General features: G+C 51.0%; 1 protein-coding gene across 1 annotated transcript; it reads left to right on the top strand.

Annotated features, from left to right (window-relative positions):
• The first annotated feature begins 1,535 nt into the window (after window positions 1–1,535).
• On the top strand, window positions 1,536–22,011 carry LOC115078332 (lens fiber membrane intrinsic protein-like). Its single transcript, XM_029581215.1, has 5 exons — window positions 1,536–1,664; window positions 8,230–8,439; window positions 12,695–12,835; window positions 14,488–14,622; window positions 18,518–22,011. Exons 2-5 carry the CDS (start codon window positions 8,265–8,267, stop codon window positions 18,583–18,585), a joined length of 519 nt encoding a protein of 172 aa, XP_029437075.1. The 5' UTR covers window positions 1,536–1,664; window positions 8,230–8,264; the 3' UTR covers window positions 18,586–22,011.
• The last annotated feature ends 1,606 nt before the right edge of the window (window positions 22,012–23,617 follow it).

The following is a 23,617-nucleotide window of genomic DNA, read 5'->3' as shown; positions in this document are numbered from 1 at the left end:
GAGGAACCCAATCTGATTTCGGCGCAGGCTTTTGCTGTTCATCAGGAATCGTAGCCGTCCTTGGTTGAGGACACTACAGATAGGACTGTCCTTGGGGAGATCACGAATAAAGGAGGCCCGCCTCTCGAGGCATGGGCCGTATAACTGGGCAGACGTGCGGCAGGCAAGAGGGAGGGGGGAGGGGGGCACAGCCTAGGTGCGGAGAGGGGCGGACAATGGGATTAGGGGCCAGTTCAAACCTGGGCATGAGCCAATGAGACAAGGAAGGGCGGCGTCTCCGAGCTCGGGTACTTAGAGGTAGGGCGGGGTGGGGGGAGCACATTTGCAGCCTGGAAGCGAGAGCAACCCTCCCACCACCCCACAGTGCAAGGGGATACTGGGATTGGGGGGATAAGTTGTCACAGCCATAACAAAAGGAACAGCGGGTGCCCTCACCGGAGCATAAGGGGATGTGTCGCTGCATAGGGGGGAAGTTTTTGGTGTTGGGGGAGGGGGAGGGGGAGGGGGAGGAGCACAGCACCAAGGACTTTGCATAGGGGGAAAGCGGGGGCATGGATATAACTAAGCATGGCGGAGACCGAGATAATGGCCGGTCTGGGGGTGGCCCAATGAAGGCCTGGCATAAGCAATAATCGCGGCCCGCAAGGCCAGGGGTGGGAGGAGGCGGCAGGATACTGCACGGAGCGGCAGTAGCCACGGAGGCGTTCACGGAGCGGGATGCCAGTGGCGGGTGTTCCCCTTCACGGAGCGGAAGGCGGGATTGGCATTCACGGAGCGGGGTGCCAATGGTGTACCACCTTCACGGAGCGGAAGGATGGAGGGCTGCCATCTCCAAAAAAGCATTGGGGTGGGAAGAACAAGCAAGGTACCGGTGAGGGCGTGGCATTTAGCTAATGCCAATTGTTTAAGCTGCTGCAATATAAAGTAATAAGGTTATAATGTTAAATGCTGGCTGTGGCCGTTTCTTCCACTTAATAAAAGTTATCTTGGCTTACCTACTCTGTTGTCGCGTGGTCAAGGGTGGGAGGGGCGGTCGTCCGTGAGCTACGGCGTGCCAGAGTTAGGGCAACCCCCCTCCAGCCTCTGCACTCCGGGGGGGGGGGGGGGGGGCGGCTCTGCCCCGCCATGGTAGCTACCCCTGGGCCCATCAGCCCTCGCTACAGAAAGGTTCGCCGATGTTGCTGTTTCTCCTGTCTCTCTGTCCCTCCAATGTAATCTGTGGGCCCTGTTCCCCCCTCCCCCCCGCCAGTGTGTGCTTCACCTCCTCGTGTCGATTCTTTTATCCCCCACCCCCCGGTTTGGATTTGGTTCAGATGCGGTGGAAAACAGTAGCCTGCGGGAAGAATGAGGGAGTTAATCCCGGGCCCCTGCTATCTGCTTTCCTTGCTTAATTCCCCTGACAATGAAAGCGCAAAGTCGCCTAGGGGCCCCGTCCTGCATCAGCAGATCAGAGCGGCGAAGGCACGAGGCCTGAAGCCGCTGGACGTTTCCACCGGTCACTCACCAACGGGCGGGGGGGAGGGCAGCAGTATATAAAATGCCCCCTGAGCCCGGGCTTCCATACTCCTGAGTCTCACGAACGTCCCAGCTTGCAAATCAGATTTCTTGCCTTTCGTTCCAGTTCTCCATTCGGCCATGGGCAGCTTCACCTCCACGCCGTGAAGGTGGGTGGTTGTTGTTGTTTTATGCACATTCCTGTAGGCTTCCCTCCCCCCTCCCCAGCTGGGTCCGTCCGTGATTATTTCTTTTACGGGTTTGCTATCATTGGCGCAGGAAGATGTCTGAGGCTGGCGCAAACCCGTGGCCGCCTGGAAACATCTGCTGGGTCCTAAGCTTCGAGGGACGTCGGCATCATTTTTACAAACTGTCCATCCGGAACACCACCAAGCATCAGCAGCACACGGGGGGGGGGGGGGGGGGGCTTTAAATAGAGCAGAATGGACGCAGGTTACTGAGGAGGGATCGTAGGCCCTGAGTGAATGTAACATGGAAAGCAGCAGAAGATGTTTGAAGCTGGTGAACCCGATCTTGTTTCAGTCGTAAGGGAGATGTGGGCCCACCCCCCACCGCCACTGTGTCCTGACCGGAAACGGGGGATTTGCTGAGGTGCTGGGTCTACTCCCGAGCGGGGGGGGGGGGGGAGATCATGCTCTAGGGTCCCTTGGGAGGGTTTAACAGCTGGACCTGAACAAATCACTCTGGATTCGCAGAGGGGGGGGGGGTTACATTAAATAGATTTACTCAACAATCCAGTTCTTCAGTAGCGCTAATGTGACACACAGTGCCCATCTTAGGAGATGAATGTGCCTCTTGCGCGTTACAGCCGCACACTGCATGGTCGCAGGATCCTGTTGCTGCCTGACCCAGGGTCTCCTCGTGGGCAGGCTGTAGGGCTGCTGCGTGCTCTGGGGCAGGCTCTTTCACTGGTTATAACTGGAGATGTGTAAACGTGAGTCTTTCCTGGGCCACCTCCCCTCCAAACTGGTAGCCAGTGGTCATCCTGGCACAAGCAGCCAAGGGCATGCCAGAAATCACTTCTGGACAGCCGTATTTAGAAGATAATCTTACCTCCCGAGGGTAATTCTGTTCTCTTCGCTGTGACAGTGCTGACATCCTGTGGCTGCACAGAAATGCGCGTAACCCTTTTAAAACCCCCCCCTGCGCGTGCTGAGCCTATTTTGCATAGGCTCGGCGATGCGCGCAAGCCCCGGGACGCGCGTATGTCCCGGAGCTTCAATAGGGGGGCGTGTCAGGGCCGACGCGACATTCGGGGCGTGCCCGAGGTCTCTGAAACAGGTCCCAGGCTGGGGAATCACGCGCCAGCAGCCCGCTGGCGCGGCAGGCGTAACTTTTAAAACACAGGTAGGGGGATTTAGATAGGGCTGGGGGGGGGGGTTTAGGGAGGGAAAGGTGCGGGGGGGGGGGGGGGGTGGATTTCGGAGCGGCCTCGGAGGGAACGGGCGGCGCGCACAAGGTGCACAAATGTGCACCCCCTTGCGCGTGCCGACCCCGGATTTTATAAGATACGCGCGTAGCTGCGCATATCTTATAAAATCCCACATACTTTTGTTTACGCCTGGTGCGCGAACAAAAGTACGCGTGGGCGTAGATTTATAAAATCCACCCCTAACTGAATAAGGGAGAAAACTCCTCGGCACCGAAACCACAGCAGGTGGAGACAGATTGTCAGCGCCCCCTTCTGGAGAACCAAGGTGGAGCAAACAGAAGGATTTTTTTTCCTCCCTGGGAAAAGTCCCTATCTGCTTGTGCTCCAGTCCACCACTACAGCTTGGACCAAATACACCTATTCAGCCTTCTCCTCATCACTCCCGAGCTCCTTCCTGTGGTCGTGTGGCTGCTCCCTGGACACACCACTGATGCCGCGCTGCCTGTAAGGGTCCCTAAATTCCCTCCCTAAACTTGGCGTCCTGAAGCCGAGATATCGATTTATGAGCGAGGGTCATTCCAGTCAAGCCGGGCGCAAAATTAACCCCAGGTGGTGACATTACCCCCAAGGTCGTAGGCTCCCGCTCTGACAGAACTTTCCAGAACACTCTGGGGGGTGTCTTAATTGCTCTCGCCATGATCCATTCTGGCGCCTCCCCTGGGGTTACTCGTACCAAATGGATTGTACCATTCCTAACCTGTCTTTGGTTAAAAAGGACGCCAAGTTCAGGGAGGAAATTTAGGGACCCTTACATGCAGCTGTGTAACAGGCATCCTGGCCTGCCTAAGCACCAGCTCCTGAAATCATAATTAACAAAAAAGCCATCACTGACTACAGAGGGATACCTATGTAAACCTAATGAATGATGACCCCTGCAAGTCAGGGCCAGCCTGCTTGGCCATTCCTGCGTGTGGCCCCGCGGGCCATTCCTGGCCCAGTTCTTCCGTTCCCTGGACTGGCTGGCAATGCTGCGGAGGCAGCACCCACAGCCCCTGGTGTGTTAAGTTGAGTGGCACCACAGTAGCTGGTTCTGGTTGAGCCCAAAGAAGCAGAAGGAAGCCGTGTTAGTCACTTAAAATAAATAAATAAATAAAAAAGCTGTAAGCCTGGCAGATTCCGAAGGTCTCCCAGTAAGATTTTTGCAACTTTCACTGGTTATAACTGGAGATGTCTAAACCATGAGGCTTTCCTGGGCCACCTCCCCTCCAAACTGGTAGCCAGTGGTCATCCTGGCACAAGCAGCCAAGGGCATGCCAGAAATTACCTCTGGACACCCGTATTTAGAAGATAATCTTTCCTCCCAATGGGTAATTCTGTTCTCTTCGCTGTGACAGTGCTGACATCTTGTGGCTGCACAGAAATGAAAGACTGACATTAAAAACAAATATCGGCGCAGCAGGTGATCCGTTTTTTACGGGACAAACTTCTTCCTTGACGAGCTTTTCCAGAGCCAATGCACTCGTCTTCAGGTCAGAAAAGAAAAAGCAGAGAATGACTTGACCAGTGCTGGGGTTGCAATAAGTGAATCATAAGAGACGTTCGTGGAGAGGAAGGGCTGTCACCTTGTGAGGACGAGCCAGCAAACCCTCACCTTCACCCTGTCCCCTTCATCTTGCGGCTGCTCAGAAAGACGTAAGAAGCCCTATGGCTTCTGGTTTGTTAGTGAAACCCCCCCCCCCTGCCAGGGAAAATGGGGGAGGGGGAGAGCATGCTAATGGTTAGGTGGACTGCAACCTAGAAAAAACTGGGACAACGCAGCTATGTAACATGAGCTGCCAGCCCGGGAAAGCCAGAGCAAGGCTGAACAGGTTGCCCAGAGCTCAGCTCAGCTCATTTATTTATTTAATAATTTTGTATATACCTTCGTTCGGGACCATCACAACGCTTTACATAAGTTTGTAAAAACAGGAAAACAGAAAAACAATATACTTTACAAGCAAATACTAACAATCAAAGTCAACAACTAAAATATATATACATCTTAAAACAATGTATACTCAGATAGTACTGTAAAAGCGAGGGTAATTGTAGGGCATGTAAAGTTAAAAAGATAGGTCGATGCAGATTATGAGTTATGTTGCATCCTGCTAGGCCTTCATGATATTTCTAAGGCTTGTAACAAATCCCTTCCTAACAAATTTACTGGACAATCTGGAGCATACAAAAACTGACTCATCACTTCTTTTCCTTCTAACTGCACACTAGTTTTTTCTGTTCTCTGTACTAGCTTATTCTGTCCATTAAATCCTATAGTACAGATAGTTTCATCTGACAATGCAACACCCTCGGGAAGTCTGGTAATCACAGATTTGGTTGCCCCTGAATCCAATAGAAAAGTATAAGGTTGTTTGTTAATTTGTATTGTCAACATGGGATCTGCTGTTCCTGCCCTAATTTGCACCACTCCCAAAAGTCATTGGTTATACCCATTTCCTTCTCTGTACCTCTGGATCTCATTTGCAGGATCCCAGTGGGGAAATCCTCCTTGTCTCCCTCTACCACCAGTACTGTTTCTATCAGGATTCGCTCAGCCAGGTTTTCACTTCTTTTCTAAATGATTTTTTAGCTCAGACCACGGACGTATCTCTGTTGGGAGAGAGTTCCAGATTTTAGGTCCGGCCAGTGACAGTGCGCGTTCTCGTACTTGACGGTATGAACGGAAGGGATAGAGAGGAGACCTTTATTGGCAGAGCGAAGGTTTCTTTTGGGGGGGGGGGGTATGGAGTCGAAAACCAGTCCCTTTGTTTCCCCTATGTGATCTTATGCAGAATGCATAGACTCTTGAACTCTATTGGATATTTTATTGGTGGCCAATGCAGTGACAATTAAAGTGGGAGTTATGTGGTCATGTTTCTTAGTTCCTGTTAAAATTCGGGCTGCAGTATTCTGTAGAATTTGTAGTGGCCGAATGGTGGATGATGGTAAGCCTAGCAGAAGTGAATTACAATAATCAATGCTGGTAAAATTAAGTAACTGCAGGACCATTCTAAAATCGGATGGGTCTAACCGTTTTAGCGTTTGAGTTTTATGGTATCCTTCTTTTAATCTCAGCGAAATGTGTTTTTTTTTTTAAATTTAGTTCACAGTCAATGGTGACCCCCAAGGTCGCGAACATGTGATACTGGCGTTAATGCAGTTGATTGATTCTCAAGTTTTAAGGGTGGCGGCGTACCAATGGTTGGTCTTCTGTCCAAAAGAACGACTTCCGTTTTGTTGACGTTTAATATTAGTTTAAAATGTGTGAGTAACTGTTTGATTGAGGATAAAGACATTGCTGTCAGTTTGTAAGTGAATTCTGTGGTCATGGCCACTCCTTGCACCTCCTCAGTCAGAATTCTGCACTTTCCAGTCTAAATTCTGTCATTCGGGATTCTGCCAGTGAGGTTTCCCGTGTGGCTTTCTGACCCAAGCAGCCGGGGAGCCAGTTCAGAGCTGCATGAGGAATGGCCTGCAAGCCGCACGCAATGCCCCTTTTGGAACTGGTCGGAGACTGGCTTTGGGTTGCCGAGGCTCCCAGGACCTGCTTCAGTGAAACACGGAAACGTGGCGGCAGGAAAAGACCGTCCACGCCAACTCTACAATCCCTCCCACGCCCTCGGAGATTCCCCCTGCGTATGCTATGCTTTCCTGAAACCAGATAACCGTTCCTGTCTCCAGCACCTGCACTGGGAGGCTGTCCCACGCATCCACCACCCTCTCTATAAAGCAGTATTTCCTAAAATTACTGCTGAGGCTACCTGCTTTTTACTCTCGTTCTAGGGCCTCCTCTCCTTTGAAAGAGGCCTGCCTCTTGTGCAGGTATTTATATGTCTGTCATCTCAGCTTCTGCCTGCGTGAATTACCACGGTGTGGAAGTTCACAACAGGAGCCAAACAGAGTGAGGAGGAATAGCCTAGTGGTTAGAGCAGTGCACTACAAACCAGGAGTCCAGGGTTCAAGTCCTGCTGTCGTTCCTTGTGACCTTGGGCAAGTCACTTTACCCTCCGTTGCCTCAGGTACAACAACTTAGATTGTAAGCCCTCTGGGGATAGGGAAATATTTCCAGTACTTGAATGTAAACCAGTGTGATATCACAGATCCATTGTTGGTATATAACAATAATAATAATAAACAGCTGAAATCTGGCAGCCACTGAGGTGGTCCTGCACCTCCCACAGGCTCTCTGCTGCTATGCTCTGGATTTGCTGTGCATTGCTTCTCAGGCTTTTTGGATGAATTCCAAGAGTAGGGTCTGATCCCTGAGGTCTGCATGCTCCATTCTTGCCTTTTGGCTGAACATTGAGAAATTGTACAACACAGGGAGCTGGGAGTGTGTGTGTGTGGAGGGGAAGAGTTAGGGGAAGCTGGGGATGTGTGTGTGTGTGGAGGGGAAGCTGGGTGTGTGTGTATGTGTGTGTGTGTGTGTGTGTGTGTGTGTGGAGGGGAAGCTGGGGATGTGTGTGTGTGTGTGTGTGGAGGGGAAGCTGGGTGTGTGTGTATGTGTGTGTGTGTGTGTGGAGGGGAAGCTGGGGATGTGTGTGTGTGTGTGTGTGTGTGGAGGGGAAGCTGGGGATGTGTGTGTGTGTGTGTGTGTGTATGGAGGGGAAGCTGGGGATGTGTGTGTGTGTGGAGGGGAAGCTGGGAGTGTGTGTGTGTGAGAGAAGAGTTGGGAAGGGGTGTGCATCAAACTCCAATTATTGTCACACATATTTCAATTCATTTGTCTTTACTGATTCATAATCCAAACAACACAATGCATATAATGTCTTAACAAAGCATAAGTGAAAAAAGACTTTTTGGGATCCTAATTTGGAGCCAGCCTTCCATCAGTGCTCTATTAACACTAATCTCTTGGAAACCTCTGAGTTTTACTTCCTTGTCCCTCCCTAGCATTTGCTTAGCCTTGGCCTTTTCCAATCAGATCATAAGCTCTCTGGGGTAAGGACCTGCCTTACCTATTGCACCTGCATGACTCGCATCAGTCTTGCATTGCATTTCCCCTGTGCAATTTCAGTGGCTATAGAAGGATAATAATGTTGATGTTCCTTGTTGGACCCTTCCTCAATCCTCTTCCACACTCAAAATATTGAAATAGCGAGAGGGGTTTTGGCCCTATGGCCCCTTTTTAAGAGGCCGCAGGGCAATAAAGGCACCAAAATGTGTCAGGAAGGTTACAGATGGCCTCCCTGGCAGAAAGGAATGCCGAACTCTGAATCAGGCTGTGGCTGCCTGCCAGGACTCTGAGCTGGCACTGCTGGGCCACTGCCTTTTAACAAGGTCCCTGACCGCCTTCTCCTTTTCAGGAAAGGGACAGCTCTGCCTGGGAGCCCTGCCAAGGATGAACGCTTTGATGGGAGGCGGGCTGCTGTGCGCCGTCTCCGGCCTGGTCCTCCTCATTGTCGCCACGGCCACCGACTTCTGGATGCAGTACCGCCACGCGGGCAGCCCGAGCAACCAGGGGCTGTGGCGGTTCTGCGTGGCTGGGAAGTGCCACGCCCACACCATCACCATCGGTAAGAAGCCACGCCGCTCTCTCGCCAGGGGGGGGGGGGAGCCGCACCGCGGTCACACAGAAAACCCGGGGAAAGAATACCACGGCCCCCGCTCTGTGCCGCATTTCGCAGAGCACACGTGGGAAAAGATAACGGTCACCCTCCTGCAATTCAAAACCTGCCTGCAAGGCTCTTATCATTCAAGTTTCTTCAGTCGGGGTGACCAGACCCAGTCCTCGAGAGCCACAAACAAGCCAAGTTTTCAGGATAGCCACAATGAATATGCATGAGGGAGATTTGCATATTCTGCCTTTACTGTATGCAGATGTAGCTCATGCTTATTCATTGAGGCTGTCCTGAAAACGTGGCCCGTTTGTGGCTCTCGCTGACTGGAGTTGGCCATCCCTGCCTTAAGCAGTCCACTCCCTGATTCTATCCCTCAACCCCGGACCCCCTGGTGACAGCCATGTTAGCCACAGAGATACACGAGATCTGATTGGTCCATGCTGGCTGTGATGTCAGGTTCCATTTTATATGAGGTCATCTGTGACCAGGTTGTTTCCATGGATTTGGGGGAATTACATGTGGGGGTAGCAGCATATAATAGTGGCTACTGTGGCTCGGTACTGTGTTTCTGGCTCCAGTAGCCTTTAATATCAAAGACCATGAGTCTTCATGTACAGTTACTGGCTTTCCAATTCCTTTAGATCCCCCTCCTGCTCAAAGCCTGTCCTTTCCAGTGACGGTCTGTGGCCAAGGACAGATCGAGGCTCTCATTGGAGCCAAGGACCTAGGGCTGCCACCTCACCCAGATCAACCCTGACAGGCTGAGCATTTCCTGGGTTTGACCCTCATTGAATCTATGGACTTGTAGTGCCAATTCCTGTAGTAGGCAGGGAACTACACGTCCATAGATGCACTGGGGCAAAACCAGAACTGGATCGAACTTTCAGGGTTGACCACTGATTAGCTGCAAAATGACATCCAGGACCTTCCTCCATCCCAGGGATCAGGAATGCTCTTCCTGCAGCTTCCCAATCCTGGCCCGCAGTAAAATTTGCAAATGATATAAGGTGTCACTGTTCGGCAAGCATCCTGTTGAAATTATGCAGGCCAAAGTTTCTGTTAATGGAAAAGAAATGGAAACGGTATCTCCAGGGACGGGACGCGGGGCAGGTGGTGTTAGGTGTGACATTCATTTCAGGGACCTAGGCACAGGGGAGTAAGGATCCAGGATCATGGGTTTAAATAAAGCTCTGGCTGGTGGTGGCTGGGCGTTACTGTACATGTGTTTCTGTGATACGAGGGCGTGTAAGCCAATGACATTGGATTGTGTCTGATACTGTGTATGTGCGATGTGAGGGTGGCTGTCATGTTTGTGATACTCTGTGTGTGTGTGCGCGCACGTGTGCTAGTGATACTAGGCATTATTTGTGTGTGTAAGTGCGTGCTGGTGATACTGGGTGTTTGTGTATGAGTGTGTGATAGGCCGTGAGCATCTGGTGATGATACGGGCTGTTATGGGTGGGTCCGGAGGATGGTGATACTGTGTGTGTAGCAGCGTGGATGTCTGTGCCTGGTACTGCAAGGCAGGGATGTGTGTCCGTGAATGTAACCCCCTTACTGGTCATGCTGGTACACAATAATACTGTCGCAGGGAGTGTACCCAGCGGGCTCCAGTAGGTGGCAGGAGAGCCCTGGTAGACATTGGATATGAAGCGGATGGATCTCTGTCAGGCTGCATCCAGAGCAGCCAAGCTTCCTGCACAGTCTATGTAAGCTGCAGGGAGGTTAATGACCTCGACCCCCAGCTAGGGTCGCCAACTTTTTCAAACATTTAAAAGATGGCCAGGAGGTCCTCCTCTCTCCGTCACCCATCCCTTCCAGCTGAACCTTTCCCCCCTTTGCAACCTCCCAACCCCGCCCTAACGTTCTCCCCTTCACAGCTTCCCCATCCCCATGAACCTTTTTGGTCTTGAAACGGGGGCTGGTCTGAGGTCCAACTGCCCAGGCAGCAGCAGCAGCACAGACTATGAAGGAGCACACGCTAGTGACTTAGCCACAGGGTTGCCAGATGCCAAAAATGGTTAGAGCCCAATCAATCACCAAATCTAGCCCAGAACTTAAAAGTTGCAAAAACAATTTTCATTATGCACGATTTTACACAAATTCCTGCATTGCATGCAGACAGATTTACAAAATTAACAATGTATATAAAAAAAGTGAGAAACTATTGCTAGAAATGTCTAAAAAATCAAGGTTGTCATGTTCACTGTTGCCGTAACATAAGGTTCATCTGAGAGCTGGGCAGAGCTGCGCCAATCGAGATGTATTAGAAGCAAGCCCAGGTTGGGGACCTGACCCCCCCCTAGGGCATTAAATACTGCTGTTCCCTTCCTGCTCAGGGGTAGTAAAACAAGCAGCTTTCCTTCTTCAAGCCCCGCAGGGTGGAAATGAGGTGGCAGAGCAAAGAAAGCATTTAAGACCCCGGCAGGGCGAAAGTAGCAGCAGAACAGTGATGCAAGTTGCCTTCGGAGCTGTATCTTCCTGCAATTTGCAGTCGGCCCACTCGGGATCCCAGGAATGGCGGAGCCCAATGCAGTTGTATTGCTTGCTATTGCACTATACCGGCACTGCGGATCACCCTTGGATAGAATAGCCCGGGGCTCGTTTATAAGGTGCTACCGTTAGCACTGACAGCTCTGTTCCCTTCAGCACTGAAAACAGTGCTGTATTTTTGAGTGAAACTAACAGCACTATTTTGCCATAGGACACGGCATTGCAGGTGGTAGTGGTTCTCACCCAGGGATACCTGGCAGCCTTTCAGGGAGTTCACATGAGAAAGGGAAGCCTGAACTGCAAGAGACAGCCACCTGCCACTGCACCGAAAAGCCACCCTCTTTGATATCGATGATCCTTAGTCAACAGCGATCTGTAGGTCTCTCTAGAATAAGCCATAGACTATATTTAGTCTTTTATTTTCTTTTGATGGGAGAAGTAAGATGGATAGAGAAGTGTCCACTTGTAATATTCATCTCTCTGACTTTTTAAAATGAGCAAACTTAGGCTGTCTGATACTCACTTCCCCTTCCCCTCCCGCCAGATGCAGCTCCCACCATTTCACCCTCAAGCTTCAAATTGGCACCAGTTTGTCAGGAAGACACAACAAAGCACCACTAGAAATAAGCCTTCCAGCTACCACAGCCCCCTTCTGGAAAGCAGTCCAAAATAAATGCACACACCCCAAAAAAAATAGCCCAAAATCCCACAGTAAAAAAAAAAAGGAAAACCTTTCCTGCACACGCTCAGAAAAAGCAGCCCATGCTCCGGTCCCAGACCACACCCTCCTGCAGGGAAGCCAGAGGGGGAAAGAGCGGCTGTGGGGCCTGAAGGTGGAGCCTGTGTGGACTCTGTCCCAAGCCTGCAAGTCTTCATCACTTATTGCTGTCACCACCACTGCAGTTGGACTTTGGACTGACCCCTTGCTTTAAGAACTGCTCCACAGGGGGAGGGTCAGGGAGGAGAGAGAGAGGACAGCCAGCAGGCAGAATAATAGCACTTACACTGCTGGTTTAAAGGTCCTGCTGGCTGCCGGCATTCCTTCATTACAATCGGCCAGGTCAGCCAGATGCAGGCCAGTGGGCAACCCTAACCCCGGTTGGATTCTTCACCCCTGAGGCCTACATATAATATCCTGGACGTGAGTCCTGTGGGCCTGTCAGTGCAGCAGCGGGCATTGCGCAACTCCGATTTGAACCCTGCCCGCTGCTCCCATCACTAGGCCAGCCCTCCGCAGAGCTTGGATACGCTTGTGACAGATGTGGAGGGCAGGAGGAAGGTAGAGAGCTCAGGTATGACACTGGAAAAGGGAGAAAGAAGGTGGGGCTGCTTTCCATATAGGAATTTAAACCTGTCCTAGCAACCTGATCGGTGTTGGAAGAATCTGTATTAAGCAGCCTTCCTGTTGCCTATGTGTATCGTGCACAGAACAAAGCAACACAGCTGGAAGAGTGAGGCGCTAAGCTTGATTTTTACTGTGATCGTGTGCAACTGGGTCAGAGAGGGAGTTTCCTTAGCAGAAGGAAGAGTGCCCAAGGTCCAAGTCAAAATCTGTTTAATTGGCTGGTAGAAGAACTCCGTGGCCTAGTAGGAATCACCCTGGCTCAGGGATTGTGAGCTCATTCTGGCTCTAGGCGTGAACACAGTTTAAGCACAGCCTGAGAGACTCCTTGTTATCTCTGACCCCCATTACATGACTTCTTTCCTCTCCTTCCAGCCTTCTGGGATGCCACCCGGGCCTTCATGCTGCTCTCCATCCTCTCCTGTTTTGCCAGCATCATCCTCGCACTCACAGCCTTCTCTGGTGGTGCGAAGTCTCCAAGACTGCGGTCCGCGGGTATCACCCTGCTGGTGGCTGGTAAGTAGGAGGCACCGTCGCCTCACGGAAAGTGCAGAGGGTCCATCGTTGTTAGCCTAAAGCAGGGGGCTTCCCTAAACTGACCTAGGGTCAGTCGGGTTTTCAGGATCTCCACCGGGAAGATGCAGAAGATAAATCTGCATGCATTGAAGACCCAAATTTGTCTCCTGCACATGCACGGTGGAGATCCTGAACATCTGATTGCCTGTGGGGTTGCCAGGACAGGTTTGGGACGCCCTGACCTACACTTTTGCACATATAAATTCTCACATCTAAACCAACACCAGGTTCCTTTCCCAGGCCTCTCACCCGCTTTCCTAGCGATGCCCGCAGTATCTGACCGAAGCAGGCCCAAAATCTGTTAACAGTAAAGGCCTCCACCATCTCTACTTGTAGGCAGGGATGGATTTTCTCCTCTGCTTTTGCCCCTAAGCAGCGACTCAGTGCTGGTTCCAGGCCCTTCCCTTTCTTGCCCTCCCCAGGCAAACGTTCAAGGCTTGCAAGGCAGTGCTGCCCCTGGAGCTTGGCTCCCGGCTCCAGTGGCGATTCTCACAGTGACCTAGTGTGGGGACTACACCTGGAGAAAGACGCGGGTGGCGCCGACTTAAGGTGGAACTGTTTCACACCCTATGTGCGTAGATCCAGGTTCGCTGATAGGCCATTCCAGGCCTTGTCGCCTTTTTTTGGCAGCCTTAGGCGGTCATACCACTGCTGTGCTAGGGCTGAGACTGCTGCTCCACACTGGTTACTTCAGTGCCTTTCTGAAATAGCCTGGTCAGGGCATTACCAACAGACTCTTATTAATCCCTTGCCCGAGATTATTATTGGGCTACAGGCTAAGGTGCCCTTCCCTCCTCCTCCTCCTCCTCTCAAGCTATAAAGCAGCACTGAGGAACACACAGCACTGACGATCCTCATCCCTTCCACAATATTCTTACTTACATTACCCAGCAGTGTTGAGGCGCACACAGCATCGATGATCTTCCCCCTTCGCACAATAATCCTTCCTCCTCTCACACGGTACAGTGGTGCTCAGGTGCACACAGCATTGACGAGGCTGCTGTGTTCCACAGTTTGCAGTAATTGCAGTTATGAAAAGCAGTGAGGTGACCTGAGATTGCAGTTTGAAAACATTCTCTACTTTGGATGGTTTTTTCACCTCATTTAGTGGTTCCAAGTGCTGAGATTCAGGATCTGGGTAGGGGCTGATCGGATAACTCTTCCCTGGATCAAGTCATTTCCCTCTCCTCCATGCTGTATCAGCGAGATGAGTTACACCGGGTCTCAGCCCAGCCTTTCAGTGGCCATGTACTACCATTCGCAGGACCCTGGATGTGATTCCCAGGTCAGCTGGGACTGGGGATGCTGCAGAGGCAGCATTCATGGCCCCTGGTAAAGGAGTGAAGAGGGAGTCCCAGTCATTGCCGACACTAATGGCTGGACATGGGGCTCATGACTGCAGGGTTCTGGAGGGGGAGGGACGGTGCACGGCCCCTGGTCCCAGGGCTATCGCTGCAATGGCAGGGGAGGAACCCCGGCTCACTGCAAATGAATCTCGGCACCATAACCCAATAAAGGTCGGTTCTGACTGAGCTGAAAGCCAAACTAGCAGGATGAGATTTCCAGGCGCAATCTACACTTTCCTCTTTCAGGTTTCTTCGCTCTCCTGGCGGTGTCGGTGTACACGGGAGTGACTGTGAATTTCTTTGGCAAACGCTATGCTGACTGGCGCTTTTCCTGGTCCTATATCCTGGGCTGGATTGGGGTGATACTTACTGCTGCTGCAGGTGACTTGAATTGCGTAGCACCGCTTCTCTCCCTGGGATCCCTCTCGTGCGGTCTCTCCCCCTCCCATCGCTTCTCTCCCTGGGATCCCTCTCGTGCGGTCTCTCCCCCTCCCATTGCTTCTCTCCTGGGATCCCTCTCCTGTGGTCTCTCCCCTCCCATCCCTTCTCTCCCTGGGATCCCTCTCGTGCGGTCTCTCCCCCTCCCATTGCTTCTCTCCTGGGATCCCTCTCCTGTGGTCTCTCCCCCTCCCATCGCTTCTCTCCCTGGGATCCCTCTCGTGCGGTCTCTCCCCCTCCCATTGCTTCTCTCCTGGGATCCCTCTCCTGTGGTCTCTCCCCTCCCATCCCTTCTCTCCCTGGGATCCCTCTCCTGTGGTCTCTCCCCCTCCCATCGCTTCTCTCCCTGGGATCCCTCTCCTGTGGTCTCTCCCCCTCCCATGGCTTCTCTCCCTGGGATCCCTCTCGTACTGTCTCTCCCCCTCCCATCCCTTCTCTCCTTGGGATCCCTCTCGTACTGTCTCTCCCCCTCCCATCCCTTCTCTCCCTGGGATCCCTCTCGTGCGGTCTCTCCCCCTCCCATCCCTTCTCTCCCTGGGATCCCTCTCGTGCGGTCTCTCCTCCTCCCATTGCTTCTCTCCTGGGATCCCTCTCCTGTGGTCTCTCCCCTCCCATCCCTTCTCTCCCTGGGATCTCTCTCGTGCGGTCTCTCCCCCTCCCATTGCTTCTCTCCTGGGATCCCTCTCCTGTGGTCTCTCCCCCTCCCATCGCTTCTCTCCCTGGGATCCCTCTCGTGCGGTCTCTCCTCCTCCCATTGCTTCTCTCCTGTGGTCTCTCCCCCTCCCATCGCTTCTCTCCCTGGGATCCCTCTCATGCGGTCTCTCCCCCTTCCATCGCTTCTCTCCCTGGGAACCCTCTCGTGCGGTCTCTCCCCCCTTCCATCGCTTCTCTCCCTGGGATCCCTCTCGTGCGGTATCTCCCCCTTCCATCGCTTCTCTCCCTGGGATCCCTCTCATGCGGTTTCTCCCCCTCCCATTGCTTCTCTCCTGGGATCCCTCTCCTGTGGTCTCCCCCTCCCATCCCTTCTCTCCCTGGGATCCCTCTCGTGCGGTCTCTCCCCCTCCCATTGCTTCTCTCCTGGGATCCCTCTCCTGTGGTCTCTCCCCCTTCCATCGCTTCTCTCCCTGGGATCCCTCTCATGCGGTTTCTCCCCCTCCCATTGCTTCTCTCCTGGGATCCCTCTCCTGTGGTCTCTCCCCTCCCATCCCTTCTCTCCCTGGGATCCCTCTCGTGCGGTCTCTCCCCCTCCCATTGCTTCTCTCCTGGGATCCCTCTCCTGTGGTCTCTCCCCCCTCCCATCGCTTCTCTCCCTGGGATCCCTCTCATGCGGTCTCTCCCCCTTCCATCGCTTCTCTCCCTGGGAACCCTCTCCTGTGGTCTCTCCCCCTCCCATCCCTTCTCTCCCTGGGATCCCTCTCGTGCGGCCCTCTCCTCCTCCCATTGCTTCTCTCCTGGGATCCCTCTCCTGTGGTCTCTCCCCCTCCCATCGCTTCTCTCCCTGGGATCCCTCTCGTGCGGTCTCTCCTCCTCCCATTGCTTCTCTCCTGGGATCCCTCTCCTGTGGTCTCTCCCCCTCCCATCCCTTCTCTCCCTGGGATCCCTCTCGTGCGGTCTCTCCTCCTCCCATTCCTTCTCTCCTGGGATCCCTCTCCTGTGGTCTCTCTCCCCTCCCATCCCTTCTCTCCCTGGGATCCCTCTCGTGCGGTCTCTCCCCCTCCCATTGCTTCTCTCCTGGGATCCCTCTCCTGTGGTCTCTCCCCCTCCCATCCCTTCTCTCCCTGGGATCCCTCTCGTGCGGTCTCTCCTCCTCCCATTGCTTCTCTCCTGGGATCCCTCTCCTGTGGTCTCTCCCCCTCCCATCCCTTCTCTCCCTGGGATCCCTCTCGTGCGGTCCTCTCCCCCCTCCCATTGCTTCTCTCCTGGGATCCCTCTCCTGTGGTCTCTCCCCCTCCCATCGCTTATCTCCCTGGGATCCCTCTCGTGGTCTCTCCCATCACTTCTCTCCCTGAGATCCCTTTTGTGCGGTCTCTCCCCCTCCCATCGCTTCTTTCCTGGGATCCCTCTCCTGTGGTCTCTCCCCCTCCCATTGCTTCTCTCCTGGGATCCCTCTCCTGTGGTCTCCCCCCCTCCCATTGCTTCTCTCCTGGGATCCCTCTCCTGTGGTCTCTCCCCCTCCCATCGCTTCTCTCCCTGGGATCCCTCTCATGCGGGCTCTCCCCCTTCCATCGCTTCTCTCCCTGGGATCCCTCTCGTGCGGTCTCTCCCCCTTCCATCCCTTCTCTCCCTGGGAACCCTCTCGTGCGGTCTCTCCCCCCTTCCATCGCTTCTCTCCCTGGGATCCCTCTCGTGCGGTCTCTCCCCCTCCCATCGCTTCTCTCCCTGGGATCCCTCTCATGCGGTTTCTCCCCCTCCCATTGCTTCTCTCCTGGGATCCCTCTCCTGTGGTCTCTCCCCTCCCATCCCTTCTCTCCCTGGGATCCCTCTCGTGCGGTCTCTCCTCCTCCCATTGCTTCTCTCCTGGGATCCCTCTCCTGTGGTCTCTCCCCCTCCCATCGCTTCTCTCCCTGGGATCCCTCTCGTGCGGTCTCTCCCCCTCCCATTGCTTCTCTCCTGGGATCCCTCTCCTGTGGTCTCTCCCCCTCCCATCCCTTCTCTCCCTGGGATCCCTCTCGTGGTCTCTCCCATCACTTCTCTCCCTGAGATCCCTTTTGTGCGGTCTCTCCCCCTCCCATCGCTTCTCTCTTTGGGATCCTTCTCCCCCTTGAATCCCTCTCGTGCTGTCTCTCCCCCTCCCATTGCTTCTGCCCCAGGATCCCTCTCGTGCGGCCTCTCCCCCTCCTATCACTTCTCACGATAGGATTCCTCTCTTGCTCTGTCTCCCTTGTTCTTTACCTCCATTCCGTTAATTTGTATTTTATAACCATTTTCCCAATTATAGCATCTTTCCTTCCCTTCTATTTCATGCCAGTTCCCATGGATTCTTAGAAACAGGTCCTGGGAGCCAACTCTGCAATAACATTGGTCTGGCAGTGCTCCTAGGCTAACAGTCAAGCCCTGGCTCTGGCCCGCCATCTTTCAGGAAACGCCACCTCAGGAGGCAGCCCCTCCTGCAGCACCACACATCCACCATTGTCACAGCACAGGCCGCCGAAAACACTGCGGCACGACCCTGTGAAGCAGCTTATTGTTCAAGCTCTGCTCGGCTCCAGCATAAACACAACAGGGCCCTCAGACACACCTTGGTGCCAGGCCCTGGCAGATTACTCTGGGGAGCTGAGCTCCAGCTGCCCTAAACGCATCTCTCTCTGCATCCTTCTGTCTGCTCCTGTGATGGGAATTTGACTCACTAGATTACATGGCGTCATCTCAAGGGTCACATGTTTTATGCCAAAAGATAGCTCCCACCCCAGACACTACAGTCAGCAACCCCTGTGTCTTACATCGACTGACAGATCCTCACCACTCACATTTGTCAGCAGTCCCTATGACTCATCACAAATGACAGGTCTCTATCCCTCGTACTACACACAACAGCCAGCACTCCCTATGTCTTAAACCAAATGACACAGTGAGTGTAACAGGAGTTATCACTCGGGCCAGACACAGAGAGTGCTAACTGTAGTGTGAGGTACAGGGAGCTATCGTTTGGGGTCAGACAGAGGGAATTGCTGACTGTAATGTGGGGAGCTGGGACTATAAACCGGAACTATTCTGCACACCTTGTTTTCTGTTCAGCACATAGTCTTTCTCCCACTATTCTCCTTTTTAATCTAACGCTGTCACGATATTACATAATCTGTCACTCATCCATCTTTCTTTCTTCTTCTCTCCTTCTTAGGCATTCTCCACATCTTTGCCTTCAGCAGGAACGATTCCCAAGAAACTGTTGTTGCCTCCAATGGCTAAAGTTCCCCATCACCCCTGCCCAGGTGTACAGTGTGGACCTCCCTGGAGACAACTACCGCCCCCCCTTTCATTTCATGAATCTTCTCTGTCCGGAAGCTTGTCTGTAGTCAAGGCTCTTTTCTAACCTTACTGAGATCAGCCCCTCCTGTGGCTGCTTAACTCCCATACAGCATACTGGTACTCCCAGTCATTCCTGTATCATTTTAAAAGCAGAGACGAAGGCAAGCCCCAGCATGATCCGGGATGGGTAGTGTCACTCATGAAACTAGGGTAGATTGAGAGCTGGGAATGATAGGATTACATAATGACTCCAGGTCATTTGGGAAAGGCAGCGCAACGCCTGAGTTTGCACCTACTTGCATATACAAATTTGTAGTTACAATCTCTCCTAAAAAAAAAAAATATATATTTAACTAAAAGAGTAAGGACTACACCTCCCAGAAAGCAACTGGGCAAACCAAGACTTGACCCCCAATCACACAGAATGATCCGATCCCCCTTACTGAATAAACACACCTCAAACAGTGAGGTAGGAGCATCTTCTCACAATCCACCAACCAGAGCAGTGCCAGGTCAAAGACAGGCACTCTTGTGCGATACTGACTGTCCTGGCTACTTGCCCGTTAACAAGCCCGGAAGCAGGCGCGGCATGCTTTGATCAAAATATAATCAGCTGTCAAGACCAGAAGCCTACATGGCCTTCCTCATACTCTGGGACTGGACATGGTGGCCATGCGTTCATTGTCAATTGATCACAATCGATCTCCCATTGATCCACCCCACCCACGGGGATGTAGAAGATGAAATGGAATTGCAATGAAACCGTGGGAGCGAGATTTATGGTGTCTAATCCAGTTTGGTAAAGACAAACACTTTGTCCTGCAGCAACCTAGCACCTCAAACTAGCAATACTTAGAAACCCTGGAGAGTAGAGAAAAGAAACCCTTTCCCCTTCTCTTCCTCCTCGGTTCTCATAAAGGTGCAGCTCCCTTTGACACGCTCCTTTCGCGTCGGTCGCGGAGAGATGACGTCAGCGATCAGGCGGGTGGAACTTCCGGCAGCCTTGTCCCATGGCCCTCACTAGCTGCAGTCAGAACGAAAGAGAGGGGAGATACCTCGGGTTCCCCCCCCCGGGCACTGCGCGCCTCTTAGGGCCTCTGGGGCGAAATAGCTTTTAGTTTAATTTAATTCGTTCAGACTCGCGTCTTATTGAATATTCCTGGCATTAACCCTGCAGTGGCCCTACGGTAACGGCAATAAAAGCCCCGCACCCGGTACGCACGGAGCCACCTTTGAGTGGGGTGGGCTGCCAATGCGCTGGATGTGGTATGGAAGCGACTTAGTGTTAACGAATTGCACATAACCGGGAGCAAATAAAGAAACAACCGTGCCTCGGTTTTTATTTATTTGTGGATCTACTTTAAATAGGGCCACCAGAGTGCATCTCAGATTGTTTTGACACTTGAATCCACGCTTTTCCTGTATTAGGGACATGAGCTCTTACTGGCTGGTCCGCAGCGATGAGCGCAGGAATCCTTGGGTGGGAAATGCGGGGTTAGACCCGTTGGGAAGAAATGGAGAATGAAGCCAGGCGACCCCAGAGCACAGTAGGAAGAGACAGGAAACGAGAGAGGTTCTCTCCAAATAACAAATACAAATCAAACCACTGGGAACGTGATGCAGAAAGTTTCTGTTGGTGTAGGTGAAAAGCATTTTGCTAACCATTTAGTATCTCAACACTGTTAGCGCTACAGTGGTGAACAATTTGGCTGCTTCTTAGCTCAGTGCAGTCTTCTGATTGTCTTATTCCCACTTCTCCTTCCTTTTACATCCAAATCTATTATTTCTTTAGAATAACAGAAGCACTGAGGCGTGCATAGCAGTGATTATTCTTATTCTCTGGGCAATAATCCCTCCTCCTGTCCCTGTTAATAACTACAAACCCTTCAGGACATTTGGGCCCAATCTGTTTTCAATACATCTCTCTAAACATAAAAAAAATCTACATAGTATTTAAAAGCAAACTAAAACAATACAATTGCACATCAACAGAATAATAAGCCTAATGATAAATACATAATAATCATGAAAATCTCTCTTTAAATCCAGTTTTAAAAAAAGACTAGACCCTAAAATAGTATCGATTGACCACAATAAAAAAGAAGCAGCAGCCAATAAGTGAAAGGCTAAGTAATTACTTAAGACTACATATTATTAAAGGATTTTCCTGATGGGTAGGACAACCTAGTGGCTCCATATCAAAAGGAAGGAACAGAGCTAGTTCTGGTTTTAGCCCCACTCCAGTATTGCACCTATGGGCTTCCACCTTGCCCTTGGTGCAGGGTCACATGATGCTCTCTGCCCAATTGCTGACTTTGGTTTTTACAGATGTTGTAAGGCACCCCTTCTAGTGGTGAGTAGTAACAGCTGCAGCTGAAGGGCATTTTTCATTTCCTGGGTATTGTAATGGTGTTCTGTTTTTAGATGGGTTTTAGCTTCTAGTTCCTGGACATGACACATTTCCTGGTTCGATCATTTGTTTTCATCGTCATTATGTGTTAAATAGTTTTGTGATTTAAAGAATGTTAAAATGCTGCTTCTAACTAGGATTGGACAGCCCTAGTTTTGCCCCAGTGCATGCATGGATTTGCTCATGTTTCCCATGAAAAGCAGAACTATAAGTCCCAGCATGCATTTGGAGTAAAACCAGGACTGGATCTGTCTGTCCTGAATAAAATAGGGAGCCAGTTGGTTAACCCTATATATAAACAGAGTTGCCCTCCGACCCAGGTCCATCCTGAGAAGCATAGGGTGATCCTGCCTTGCCTGGCCAAACTGGAACTACCATAAATGCAATGGGGCAAAACCAAGACTGGAGAGACCTCTCAGGGTGGACCTGGGTCAGGTACAGAGCTCCTTTTTTTAAAGTTAAAAAATACAGCAAAAAAAAGGAAACTCCAGCATGCCTCAGATTTTGATGTGCATGATATAATGTGCTTTTTCATATTAACACATAGATGTGTGTATGTGTATGAGAAAGAGAACACACAAGATTTGTTATACCAGGTCAGATCAAAGGTCCATCAAGCTCAGTATCCTGTTTCCAATCCAGGTCACAAATACCTTCAGGATCCCAAAAGGTCAATAGATTCTATTCCCAGGGATAAGCAATGGATTTCCCCAAGTTTGCTTTAATAATGCATTATGAACATTCAGAAACTTGTCTAAACCTTTTACCACCTCCTCTGGCAATGAATTCCGGAGTTTAACTATGTGCTGAGTAAAAAAATATATTTTCTCCTATTTGTCTTAAACGCAAATTCATTGTGTGTCCCCCTAGTCTTTGTACTCTTGGAAAAAGTAAACAACCGATCTGTGTCTACCCGTTCTGCTCCATTCATTGTTTATAAACCTCTATCATATCTCCCTTCAGCTGTCTCTTCTCCAAACTAAAGAGTCCTAACCTCCTTAGCTTTTCCTCATAGGGGAGTCGTTACATCCCTTTTATTATTTTATTCACCCCCTTCTGTACCTTTTCTAATTCTGCTAGATCTTTCTTGAGATGTGGTGACCAGAACTGCACACAATACTCAAGATGAGGTTGCACCATGGAGTGACATACAGGCATTATGATATTCTCTGCTTTATTCTCCATTTCTTTCCGAATAATCCCTAGCATTCTGTTTGGTTTCTTGGATGTTGCTGCACACAGAGCAGAAGATTTCAACATATTTTCAATGATGACGCCTAGATTCTTTTTCTGAGTGGTGACTCCTAATATGGAACCTTGCATTGTGTAGCTATAATTTAGGTTTCTCTTCCCTAAGTGCATCACTTTGCACTTGTCCACATTAAATTTAATTTGCCGTTTGCATGCCCAGTCTCCCAGTCTTGCAATGTCCTCTTGCAGTTTCTCACAATCCTCTTTGATTAACATCTTTGGATTTGATCACCTCACTTGTTGTTCCTATTTGCAGGTCATTTATAAATATATTAAAAAGCACCATTCTCCATTGGGAAAATTTACCATTTAGCCCTGCTCTCTGTTTTCTGTCTTTTAACCAGTTTGCAATCCGCAATAGGACAGTGCACCCTATCTCATGAATTTTGTATTTCTTTCATCTTCTCATGAGAGACTTTGTCAAATGCTTTCTGGAAATCCAGGTACACTATATCAGCTCGCTCACCTTTATCCACATGTTTATTTATACCCTCAAAAACATTGTAGCAGATTGGTGAGGTAAGACTTCGTACGGTTAAATCCATGTTGACTTTGTCCCATTAAACTATGACTATATCTTCAGTAATTTTGTTCTTTGGAATCCTTTTGATTATTTTTTCCAGTACTGACATCAGGCTTACCAGTCTGTAGTTTCCCGGATCACTGTGTTGCAGTGCATGCAAATCTCTCTCATGCATATTCATTGTGTGTATCCTGAAACCCAACCTGGTTGTGGCACGCGAGGCCCAGAGTGGCCTACCCCTGCCCCTGTATATATTGTGGGTGAGTGTGGTTAAAGGTACTCAGCCTTCTAAACACTGAGGTCACAAATTATACCCAATTGCTAGTCTGGTATCCTCCCAGGCAAACTCACAGGGAAGCAGGGGCGAGCCGCCCAGCCATGCAGGGCTGCCTGTTAACACAAGAGCAGCTTTACAGTCGAGTTGTGCAAAGCTATGATAGCAAAGGTTATTTTTTCTGTTTGCAGGGACTCGGGGGAGGGAGGGAGCGTGTCTTTGTTTGGCCGATGGGCGGGATCGTGGGGATGGCGGAGGCTGCCTGGTTTTACGACACCAGGGCCCTAGCTTTATGGAGTTTATGGTACGTTTTCAATATGAAACAAATAACAAGAACATGAAAATTCTCTCCAGATCCCAGAAGGCTTTGCAGGAGCTGCTGGGTATTAAAAAAAAAAAAAAAAATAGGGTACAAGATTAAGTTCAGTTTATTTTTTGTACATTTCCTTTTCATACAATCAAAGAGATTTCCGGAATAAAAGCAATAAATAACAAAATACATATAATAATCATC

This window comes from Rhinatrema bivittatum, chromosome 16 (genome assembly GCF_901001135.1).
Source record: "Rhinatrema bivittatum chromosome 16, aRhiBiv1.1, whole genome shotgun sequence".
In the NCBI taxonomy this organism is placed as follows: Eukaryota; Metazoa; Chordata; class Amphibia; order Gymnophiona; family Rhinatrematidae; genus Rhinatrema; species Rhinatrema bivittatum.
The sequence above is the reverse complement of the archived record's forward strand: the minus strand, read 5'-3'. Positions and strand labels throughout refer to the sequence as shown.